This window comes from Penicillium cinerascens (assembly GCF_028974065.1).
Source record: "Penicillium cinerascens strain IBT 15544 chromosome Unknown scaffold_4_segment0_segment1, whole genome shotgun sequence".
In the NCBI taxonomy this organism is placed as follows: Eukaryota; Fungi; Ascomycota; class Eurotiomycetes; order Eurotiales; family Aspergillaceae; genus Penicillium; species Penicillium cinerascens.
Window position 1 is genome coordinate 2,703,536 of NW_026695298.1, and position 11,421 is coordinate 2,714,956.

Below are 11,421 nucleotides of genomic sequence, written 5' to 3' on the forward strand. Positions count from 1 at the left end.
GCTATACCCAATTTGACGCCTTTTGCTGGGTTACACACTACATTGACATTTCGAAATGAAGCACAATATCCGCATATACATAGTGACCTCCCTAGGTATGTACGGCCAAACCAAGGATATATTACATATGGGTTTCGATATTTTATTCTCTTGGTCCTTTTAAATCTTCTCTTAGGAATTTTTTTAAACGTCTTTCTAGAAATCTTTTGATACCAATTTCCAAGATACCTTTCTAAACGTCTTTTTCAAACCACCCGGGCAGATAGTTATGACCGCCCAATTAGGCCCACTTAAAAAATCTCCTTGGTCCGGCTGTAGCTTTGTACAGAAGCCCATTGAAAGTGATCGAATAATCATGGATGTGGGATCGAAGATCAACCACAACCAACCCGAAAGGGTATTGGCGCACAATGCCAAATGTGGAGCAAAATGAGCGATGGGTTACAGTTTACAATTCTCTCATGTCATAGCTACACTCCAGAACCATCCATGTACTCCATGCGTGGCATTGCGCCGCGTCTACCCCTTAGCCGCTCCGCGTTACCTCCGTTACCCCTCAGTCTCTCTTCTCACCGATTGTCCCGCCCCTCCAAACTATTCTCCCTTTCCCACTCGCGCCGAGCATCCACCATGGAGGACAATGTCAAGCAACACTATCTGGCCGATTCACCCCCTTCGGTGGTGCGGCTGGAAATTAAGTCCCACTTTGACGCCCTCAAAGATGAGAGCCTGCGGAAATATGCCCATTACATGAGCCGGTATGGTGTTCTATCTAGCGCCCATTTGCGGACAATAACCTTGTCCACTCCACAGAACTTGAGCTAAATGCTGTGAACAATTCCTAGGGCCGCATTCGAGGGCACCCGTGTCACGCTGCGTCAGGTTTCCCCGGAGTCCGAACCGATCTACGACCTCATCCTCGCCCTTCATCGAGCCTGCAATGGGGACTGGAACAGTCTGGCCCAGAAGACTCAGGTCAGCGACGAGCACCTCCGTTTCTTCCTCGAATATTCTGCGCAGTTCCTAGGTAACTGCGGCAACTACAAGGGCTTTGGTGATTCCAAGTTCATTCCCCGGATTCCGGCCTCTGCTCTGGAGGCTCTGTCATCCGCCACCCCGGAGACGAAGGCGGCTTTCCAGAAAGCCAGCACTACTGGAGGTGGTATTTACGAGACAAGTGATCAATCCATGATGCATCTCGGGTATCCCACAGGTGGCCACATGACCACCTACTATCCCGATTCGCCCTCAATCTCCAAGGAGGAAATCACAGCTGTTGGAGATCTGATGGAAAAGAAGGGACTGGCATTGGAAAATACGAGACTGCGCAAGACATCTTCGGGTGATTTTGAACTTCTCATCGCATCTGGTGTGACTAACCCCCCTGTGAGGGATCGTGATCTCGGCGAGGCGAAGACCTTTGAGCTGGAGGGCAGCTTGAAGGGGAAGACACTGCACCTTGTCTTTGGAGATTACCAAGAACAGATGTCAAAGATTGCCCACAATATCAAGCTAGCAGAGCGTAACGCGGCGAACGAAAACCAAAAGCGCATGCTGGACGCGTACGCTCTCTCCTTCGGTGCGGGATCTATTGAATCGTTCAAGGAAAGCCAGCGGATCTGGGTCAAGGACCAAAAGCCTGTCTTGGAAACGAACTTGGGATTCGTGGAGACCTATCGGGATCCCCACGGTGTACGTGGAGAGTGGGAGGGCTTTGTTGCTCTGGTAGGAACTCTCAGTGTACTTTTTTTTTTTTTATCAATTTCTCTTGCTGACCCTGATAGGTGAACCTGGAGCGGACACGGGCCTTTGGTTCGCTGGTTGACAGCGCGGAAAGCATGATCCCCAAGCTGCCCTGGGGTAAGGACTTCGAGAAGGACACGTTCCTCAGCCCAGATTTCACCTCGCTCGAGGTCCTCAGCTTTGCATGCTCTGGTCTCCCAGCTGGAATCAATCTCCCCAACTATGATGATATTCGCCAGAACCTAGGCTTCAAGAACGTGTCCCTAGGCAATGTTCTTAGTGCAAAGGCACCCAATGAACCCATTCCCTTCGTTGCTGAGAAGGATCAGGAAGTTTTCCGCCGATGCCGTGACCCCGCATTTGAGGTTCAGGTTGGTATCCATGAGCTTCTTGGCCACGGAACTGGGAAACTGCTGCAGGAGACGGCGCCAGGGGAGTACAACTTTGATATCTCCAATCCGCCCATCAACCCTGTTACGAACAAGCCCGTGTCAACCTGGTATAAGCCTGGGCAGACATGGAGCTCGGTGTTCGGGGCCATTGCTTCATCTTACGAAGAATGCCGTGCGGAGTGTGTTGCAATGGTCCTTGGCTGTGATTTCAGCATCCTAAAGATCTTTGGTTTCGGCGACGGGAAGGAAAATATGGCCAGCGAAGCCGGTGATGTTCTTTTTGCTTCCTACCTGCAAATGGCCCGCGCGGGTCTGGTGGCCTTGGAGTTCTGGGACCCCAAGACTCAGAAATGGGGCCAGGCTCACATGCAGGCCCGATACAGCATCCTGCGTACCTTCCTGGATGCTGGTGACGACTTTGTTAAGCTCTCATATACCAAGGATGATCTATCTGATCTTGAGATTCATCTGGACCGGTCCAAGATTCTGACCCACGGACGACCGGCCGTTGAAAAGTACCTGCAGAAGCTGCATGTGTACAAGAGCACGGCGGATGTCGTGGCAGGCAAGGGCATGTACGATGAGATCACTTCGGTCGACAGCTGGTGGGGTAGCCAAGTCCGTGAGATTGTTCTGAAGAACAAGGTCCCTCGCAAGGTCTTTGTGCAGGCCAATACCATTCTGGAGGGCGACAAGGTGACTCTGAAGGAGTACGAGCCGACCTTGGAGGGTCTTATCCAGAGCTTTGCCGACCGCAATGTCTAAGATTACAGGCTTACATAGTGGCCTCTAGGTAACTTATAACTAATGTACCACAAAAGCTTATCAATCATTAGTGTAGCTCCTTCTATCCACGATAGCATTAGCTAAGGTATCACCTATCACACACCCTACCCTATTCTCTTTGGGTTTGCTTTGTCTTTTTTAAAAGACATTCTTCCTAGCGTCTTTTTGAACATCTCTAGATACTTTATTTAGCTATATGTTTCTGAAGGTCTTTTTAAACGTGTCGCTCTGAAAATTGACTATGGCTTATAATTGAGCTTGTCGTTTTCACTAGTGGCCCCCTATAGTGTAGACGTGATTGAACAAGAATAGTATTCGGCCTAAGTATCTTCAGCATCTTAAAAATGAATTGCGGTAGTTCTAGAAATACCAAAATATTTGGATTCACGTATAAATCAACCCATAATAAAGCACCGAAGAGTCAGTGTGATGGGGAAGTCGGCACTCAAGCTGAAATCACACGAGGCGGTGATGGACTCGCCATCGCCTTGTAAGCGCCTCTGCTTTCCCCTCCCAGCTTTCCGCCCAGTTTCACCTAGCTCTGTCGGATTTCCCACTGCTCCACGGCTCTACCGGATGATTCTTTTGGTTTGCTATTCTTGAATGATCCACGGACGTGATTCCCGTTCACTCATATTCAAACGGACCACTTGGACCGAGTTCCGGGCCCATCAGATCAACCGCATCGCGCGATTGAATCTGATCCCTTCGCACTAGCACCGTGTCGGACGAAACTCGTCTTTCGCTAACAACCACGGCGCGCGCGCCCTCTCCCACGGACTCCATCGTGGAGGACGACTACTACACTGCTCCCCCGCCGCACTCCCCGTCCGTAGCATCTGCATCAACCTCCTTCTCTGTCGGACCTCCGCCTTTCTCCTCACTCTTTTCTGCATCTCCTTCGACCGAGTCCAATCAGCCCAAGGTCACCGAGTCTGGGCCAGCTTCGCTCCCAGCTTTCACGCCGCCACTACCTGTCGAGGAGCCTCTCGACTCGGCCCCTTCGTCGTCGGTTGTCGCAGACACCAAAGCCTCCTTCTCAGAGCCAAAGAGCGAAGGGCTTGGAAAAAACACCGACGACGGGGAACCGCCGCCGCCGTATACCGAAGGTTATAGCCCGCTCGAGTCCTTTACATACGCGATGGCTGCTGCGGGAGGTGCGTCGAGCATCATCACCCAGGTCCAGCAGACCGGAGGGCCACCTATCAATACACTCGGAGGTATGAGCGACATCCCCTGAGAAGCCAATTCTATAACCCATATTAACCTCGTTTTGACATGCAGACATCGGTGGAGATGAGCACATCACTCTCGACCTCCGGTAGGAGCTCCCAATCTGCCCCCACCTGAACCCTGTACTGATTCGATACATAGGGGTACCCGGTTTACACTTTCTCGCGATGAACTTTTGACTTTGCCTGAATTTGTCCTCCTCTCCCTGTTTCCGAATGGTCTTCTTCCTGATGGACATATGGGCGGATTTCACGAAGGCGACATCTACCCTGTTGATGTGAGTAACTATCAACACCACGTTGTAGCCTCTACCAAGGTCTTTCGATCTGACAGCATTTAGTACGATCCGGCATCGCTCCAGTACATGCTCGATTTCTTCCGTTCCGTTGCTCAATCCATCCCATCATCGCTTCCTTCCGCATCGACATCGCCGGAGTTGGAAGTTCCCGACGTGACGCAAAACTCCGCGCGTGATATGCTTCAAGATCGCGCTGGGATTATAGTCCTTCGCGAAGATCTTGACTTTTACGTCATCCCGCCACGACCAGAGATTGGGCATGAGGAAATGCTCGAGGTTAAGCGGGCTGCGGGCCGCGCGCTGTTGAAGCAGGACGGTATCTTTTCCGGACTACGCAAGAGCGAGGAGGTTGGCTCGACCGAGCAGCACCTCATCGAAATGCTGACCGCTGGGTATGCTCGATTTTCCTTAGTTCCCAAGAACATTGTGTACTGATTACTTGAGCAGTGGATTCGATCGCGAAGACCAGTGGGGACACCGAGCCCCGGAGCCAAACAAGGCAGTCATCTGCAGCCTTGCTCTAGCCAAGCTTCGCACTGATATTCGGGGTGATCTATCCAACAACAACGCGGTCGGCATGGCTCAGAAACTTCTTCTTTTCTGGAGAAAACCTGCCCGTCGTTGCTGGTGGGAGGGGGTTGATCTGGACGACGTAGAAGGTGTAAAAGGTCAACTCAAGGTCTGGATTCGCAGAGTCTGGACGCTAGAAATGGTAACACACCAAGTCTCTTCATCTACATACTGAATGCTAACTTCTTCCAGAGCGTGATCGGACTCAGGTGATCAACCCGCAATGTGTTTTTGCTCCTGCATTTTGTATCTATACCCAGATCTTGGCCCTCTGCCTCGACCTTTGTCGTCCCTCCTTTGCCCCCCCTATTTTGTCATTGTGCGACAGTTCCAGTCAGGTTACTTGTTTGCTTCGTATTTTTCCTTTCCACAGCTGGGCTGGCGTACTTTGCAGTTTGGTGTCAATTTCGACCTCCTATGGTATACTTCCTCTCTATATTAGTGGACATTCTCAGCAACTGATTATTATGCCATGATGGACATATATATGAATGAAACAATCGTTAAGGCCAATTTCCTTTTACCTTTTACCTTTTTCTTTTTCCCACTATATCAAGAATCAACAAAAATGTTCAGTTTGTTCTTTCACCGTGTTGGCCTTAGGTGTCATTCACGTGATGCAGGAATGAGCCTGTCTTGATCGGGCAAAACGCGACGGCGCAAAAGAATCCCATCAGTGAAAGCAATCTCCATCCCCGATCTCCTACTGCTGCACGGTCTTCTCTGGCCTCGGATTTCCATAGTTCCTCCAGTGTCCCGGTTTTGTGCCCTTCATACCCCCAATTATCCCCCCTCCAGCGCAAACAACCCTTTCCGAACTCCGTCGATCAACAGAAGCCTTTGCGATCTAAATCCCCGGCAAAGGGGCATGTATTTGTCGACCTAAATCGCCAACATGTCCCCTCTCAGAGGATATATCACATCCTACCCGCCGCGCGTACGCCAATATGGGAACGCGTTGCTCACACCCGTCTACCCGGTGCAGACTGGCCCAACGCCGCGCACGACGAAGCGTGGTACCACAGCGATCAATTACGCCGAAGATGGCTACGAAGAGGAGGATTTCGATGAGAGCGATAACCCCAGGCGACCGACTGGACTGAGGAGCCTGCGGCGCGAGGAATCATCCGGTGGCATGGTGCCGATGTCCGAGAAGCTGGGCAAAGAAGCGCATGCGCCAGTGGAGGTGCAAGGAGTCTTTCGTGAATGGATGATCAAAAGGATGCTACGACCAGCGTATGTTCATCCACAAATTTGTTTCTTTCCCTGCTTCGCTATCTGCGTGGCCTGGAAGAACCTCTCCCTCGTTTGGAGACAATCAAGCTGACAGGAACTGCGATCCTATAGGTGTGCGGACCAACTACAGATTCAAGCGCAGCTTCCCTTGACACTCGTCCCAATCCGAATCGATGTGGAAGTCCCTGCTCATCAACCTCTCGAACCTTTCCCTCTGCCCCGTGGGGTCATGGATCCTAGCATCAACCCAACTCTTCCCGCATATCGGAGACCCGAGCCATTACCGCCCTTCAGGATCAAGGACACGTTCCTCTGGAACCTCCATGAAGCTCTTGCCACTCCGGAGGAGTTTGCCATTGGATTCGTCCGCGATCTCGACCTTCCCAACCCCCAGGCGACCGCCATGACCATCAGCAACCAAATTCGGCAACAGCTTGAAGAGTTTGCGGGTGTGGCATTGCATCCGTTATTCTCAAGCACTCAACTGGCCCCTGCTCCAAGCGCGCCTCCACAGACTGAAGCATCTCGAGACACATCCATGACTCCCGCTGTTACCAATGTGGAGACCCCAGATAGCCGGCCCGCTGGAGCTACTGTCACAGCGACGAAGGATGCACTTGTCAATGACAGTCTTTTGAACCCGGATGACGCGTATAGGTGTCTGATCAACCTAAATATCAACCTACAAAATAAGCTCTACACCGACAAGTTTGAATGGTCTCTGCTCCATCCTCCCGGCATGGCCGAGGAGTTTGCGAAAATCACTTGCGCCGATCTGCATCTCGGAGGTGAATGGGTCAGTGCCATTTCGCATGGGATATATGAGGCGGCCTTGAAGCTCAAAAAGGAAGTCTGCGAAAGTGGCGGTCTTATGAGTGGAATCAATGGATACGGCAATGAGATCGACAACCAAGCAGCAAACGGGGTTGAGGCTGGTTGGCGTTATGACCCCGAGACTCTGGGTGATGAGTGGGAGCCCAAGGTCGAAACCTTGTCGAAGGAAGAGATCGAAAGACGAGAAGGTGACCGCGAGCGGCAGATCCGACGCCTCCGACGAGAAACGGCCCGTTTCTCTTCTACTGCTGGTATTACACCGGAGGCTTCTCGACAAAGCAGCGGGTACTTTGAGGTTGACAGTGAAACACCCTTGGGACGAGGCGAGCGAAACAAGCGAAAGCGTCGATTCCGCAGTCTCAGTCCGTTGGGCAGAGGAGGTACACCCGGTGGTCGCGGCACTCCAGACACGAGCTCTGGTGCTGGATACGGCGGTGGTGGTGGTACGCTTTCAGAATGGTGGGTTGCTCGCGATGACAAAACCAAATTCCCTTGCTGATCTAAACTACAGGGAACGGCAAAACTGGAGGTGCAACAACTGTATGGTATGGGGCACGGCAGTCTGGGCAGTGCGAGATGGTCCCGATGGTCCCCGGGTAAGTTAAACTCCATGAGAACGATCGAAAGCAATCTCTGACTTAGCTTCGTTAGACTCTCTGCCACAACTGCGGTTTCCTTTATGAGCGAGACAAGATCGCCCCCGAATGGTCTAAAGACCTACATCGCCACGACGTTCCTGTCGGCCGCTTTAACTAGACTTTGTGCAGCCACCTTGATTCATCATTTGGTTGGCCATGGTCTTCTATATCGCACGCTCCAGGTTTTTAAACAGGTCATCTCTTGGCCGTCTCTTCCCCCGTCATCCGCCCATCTTACTCATACATTCAAAAACCGGGGTGCTTTGCGTTGTCATGAAGTCTTGATATAGACCTGGCATCAGGCATATCAAGTCGAATTTCTTCAGCCTTCTTTTCTTCCATCATTTTTTCTTTTTGGGTTCTTTGGATCAACTTTGATCCTGTATGCAGCCCTCATGCTTGGCAAATCCTCCTTCTTGGGATATTATAAAGAGGCAAGGAGATTTAACTGTGAAAGGCGCAGTGGGTATAAATGATGATTTGGGGATAACCTGCCAGGCTACTTTTGTAGTAGTCTTGTACTCCCGTCTTTATGGGACTTGGAATTGCTCTTTTTCATTCTTGACGGGGGTTCGGTTGACACGACCAAGTGCTTAGACAGGCACTTTATGTTTCTTCTCTTTCCTTGCGCTTTAAAAGGGTATTCATTGGTGGGCGTGGGGATGGTGCTTTTTTTTTTCTTAGTTAATGTATGAATATGACTGGGCTGGTTATAATGCTCGTTGCTTGTTCTATCAACACTGTCATATCACACTACATTCTAGGATCAAACATCCAAATGTTGTTTGGCACAATCAGAGATGTCAGTGCAATTGAGTAGAAGTCATGGTTCTTTCCCACAAACTTGCAGAAGGTTAGCATTTTTATTTAATATTGGAATGCGGTTCAAGTAGATGGCCAGCTGGATGTAACACCTTAAACTAGACGGCAATCACAGGGAATTTCCAAGGTTTTCTGTACCTTTGCACCTTTTATAGATCCTGGACTTTGGCACTAAAACATGATAAGGGTACAATATGTAAAATAAAAAGACGATGCAACTATCCTTATTTACTCCATATACTCCATCGAAACACCTTTACGGATACATTACATTGAAATAGGACAAAAGGCTTAGAAGAATCCTTCCAATTGAAGCAGGGTAATCATAAAAAGGCAGTGTGGAAAGGTATCGTTCAAGAAACCAAAAGGCTCACCAAGCAGAAGATAGGAACGGATGAGAGAAGAGAGAAGAGAATGAGAGATAGAGCATCAGTCATTTCAGTGGTAATATCATTGCAGCATGCTCTTCCAATCTGCTCAACGGCGATGCTTGGCCGGCGGTCCTGGGGCCGGAGGTTCCTGTATCAAGTCGGGTCAGTGAGGTTTCTAACGTGGGCGTAGAAGGGTACATACCGACTCTGCACACCGTTTCTCACCAATTACGACCGGGGACGAGTAGGCAAAAATGCGACGGGGCTGCCTCTCCCCAGTACAGACGGTGTTATTCTTGCCGTCGATTTTGATGCCAGAATTGATGCCGATTTGGATTGGCCGAGTGCGCCCCAGGTCATCGGTCAGTCCGCCGGCCTGCTTCAGGGCAGCGATGATGACGGCGGCCGGGTGGCCAATTTTGGCAGCGCGCCCTCGCTGAGCGGATGTGGCGGTTGCGGACGACATCGAGTCGTCTGAGTCGGTGCTTGAGGGTGTAATGCCTTTCGGAGAACTAGCTGACGGCAGAATCACGGTGTTATTGTTGCCGAAGACATCGATCGAGGAATCGATGGTGATGTTGATGGGAACGACAGGGTCATCCCAGGAGGTGTCATCCATGATCATAGAGCTGGGAGTCATGAGAAAGCTTCTGCGTGGGGGATTCGATGAGTATGGAGAGGCGGCTGTAGAAGTAGATGTGCAATTTGCTCGAGATTCTGCGAGCTTTTGTATTTGTTGACACAGTGGATCTGTCGGAGGGAGCATCTTGAACAATACAAGATTTCTACTATTGGTATTGAAGTAGCAATTGAGGAACAGGTGTGGATGGGTTAAGTCAGAAGAAAACCCAGGCAGCGGGCAAAGTATTTGTAGTGCAAGAGTTCAGAATGGTTGCACACACAACCAGGCAGCGAGAACAATGGCAGGCCAATCATAACAGTACAATGGGTTATGGTTATTGAATGAAATGTTTCAATCGGAAGTCGATTGTTCTTTCAGGTCTCAATAGTGTCACGTGATCCCGTCTATTGACGCATTCACCAGTTCACCTATTCATGTTCCCTGACTCATCTATTCACCAAATCTGGTCTTCACCAAGGAAACAGAAGGTCGGGCGCCGTCGGTCCACCAATCCCTAACTGTGGATCCAACCATCGTAGAGTCCATTGCCGTCCCCAGTACCGAACGGGTTGGTTCCCAGGCGAGGCGATTCTTCTTCTTCAGCAAGGCTATCTTGGCTGATCTTGGCTGATCTTTGGCGTATCTTCTGACCGGAACAACTGGGGTCAGGTTTCTGAGGCACTAGATCCCGTCGACAGGGTGGGAAGGCTCCTTACTGGGACTGGCGACCTGTTCAGTAGTATTCCCAGGATAGGGTGGGCCCGGGTAGAGTCGCCCGCCAGGATGGAGTGATTGTGCTGTCTGCATGGAGTTTAGCAAAAACTGAGGTCGGCATGTATTCGACTCAATGATACCGGTATTTCTGTCGCGCTAGACAGCCAAACCGTTACGGGTTACTGACTTCGCGAAATTCGTCCCCATTCACCTCCACCTCCCGATCACGAATTCTGCGCATCAAGGCGAGGAAGTTGCTTTGCTGGAACTTTTCACTTTGCTCATGGCGAACGCTATCGAGGAGTTGACCGGCCGTCTGGGCAAGAGCATCTGCATCGCGGGTTTGAAAAAGTGGATCTTGCTTGTCGGTCTGGACAATAGTATCGGATCCAATTCGATGTTCTTCATGAACAGGTTCGGTCGTTTCAACCTGATTGGTATCATGTAAATGCTGTTCAATGTCCGGCGTGGTCTCAGCACCCTGAAGCTCCATATCTGCGCGAGCTTGCTCAAACGCCGCCTCAAAGGCAGACTCATCAAACTGTTCCTTTGATACGGAGTGCTGTTCATGTGCTTGCTGTGGGACTTGGTGTGCATTCATCGGGGCGTTATACATCGGGTAGTTGGGAGCGAAGGCAGGTTGGAATGCTCGATTAGTTGTTGCTGGCTGGGCTTGCATATGATGTGCAGACGCCCGCTGCTGGTGCTGGCTCATGAATTCATTCTGCCACCCTGAATGGGCTGGCGCAACATTTGGTCTTTGTAGTTGCGGGGCCGGTGGTCCGGAGATATGTAGATTCTGAAAGTCTGATGCCCAACCATTGCTCACGTTGGGGGGAATGTGAACCTGTGTCGGTGCACCAAAATGAGCTGGATGTTGAAGATCTGGCAGCGCGGGTCCCCCGATGTTGGCTTCGAATGCCGCGAATTCCGGGTCTAATATTCCATCCCGAGGGCTTTGTGATCGGAATCCCTATAAATGATAGTGTCAGTCCGCAGAGACCATAAGCACGGCATATCCCAAATTACCTGAGCCGGTGACTGCCTGGAGGTCAACCGATCTTGCTGCAGAGTCCGGTCGACAGACGCATGCTTCTGGAAGTTCTGAAGCGCGTTGGACGGACCGCACAGTGCATCGCTCATGGTTTGAAGGGGGAAAAGT

At 50.8% G+C, this 11,421-nt stretch overlaps 5 protein-coding genes across 5 annotated transcripts; 3 read left to right on the forward strand and 2 right to left on the reverse strand.

The window, feature by feature from the left end:
- Window positions 1-630: 630 nt before the first annotated feature.
- N7498_010131 (dipeptidyl-peptidase III) lies at window positions 631-2,900 on the forward strand (the record flags this gene model as incomplete). Its single annotated transcript, XM_058457187.1, has 3 exons — window positions 631-758; window positions 846-1,725; window positions 1,785-2,900. 3 exons carry the CDS (start codon window positions 631-633, stop codon window positions 2,898-2,900), a joined length of 2,124 nt encoding a protein of 707 aa, XP_058304086.1.
- Window positions 2,901-3,265: 365 nt separating this feature from the next.
- N7498_010132 (putative general stress response protein Whi2) lies at window positions 3,266-5,235 on the forward strand (the record flags this gene model as incomplete). Its single annotated transcript, XM_058457188.1, has 7 exons — window positions 3,266-3,411; window positions 3,639-4,141; window positions 4,206-4,242; window positions 4,296-4,431; window positions 4,495-4,844; window positions 4,900-5,164; window positions 5,215-5,235. The coding sequence occupies 7 exons, from the start codon at window positions 3,266-3,268 to the stop codon at window positions 5,233-5,235; spliced, it is 1,458 nt and encodes a 485-aa protein (XP_058304087.1).
- Window positions 5,236-5,917: 682 nt separating this feature from the next.
- On the forward strand, window positions 5,918-7,848 carry N7498_010133 (putative RSC complex subunit Sfh1; the record flags this gene model as incomplete). Its single annotated transcript, XM_058457189.1, has 4 exons — window positions 5,918-6,258; window positions 6,370-7,551; window positions 7,604-7,688; window positions 7,744-7,848. 4 exons carry the CDS (start codon window positions 5,918-5,920, stop codon window positions 7,846-7,848), a joined length of 1,713 nt encoding a protein of 570 aa, XP_058304088.1.
- A 1,181-nt stretch (window positions 7,849-9,029) lies between these two features.
- On the reverse strand, window positions 9,030-9,563 carry N7498_010134 (uncharacterized protein; the record flags this gene model as incomplete). Its single annotated transcript, XM_058457190.1, has 2 exons — window positions 9,030-9,071; window positions 9,126-9,563. 2 exons carry the CDS (start codon window positions 9,561-9,563, stop codon window positions 9,030-9,032), a joined length of 480 nt encoding a protein of 159 aa, XP_058304089.1.
- A 663-nt stretch (window positions 9,564-10,226) lies between these two features.
- Window positions 10,227-11,402, reverse strand: pex20 (the record flags this gene model as incomplete). The annotated part of the gene is made up of 3 exons (XM_058457191.1): window positions 10,227-10,346; window positions 10,447-11,232; window positions 11,289-11,402. The coding sequence occupies 3 exons, from the start codon at window positions 11,400-11,402 to the stop codon at window positions 10,227-10,229; spliced, it is 1,020 nt and encodes a 339-aa protein (XP_058304090.1).
- Window positions 11,403-11,421: the final 19 nt, after the last annotated feature.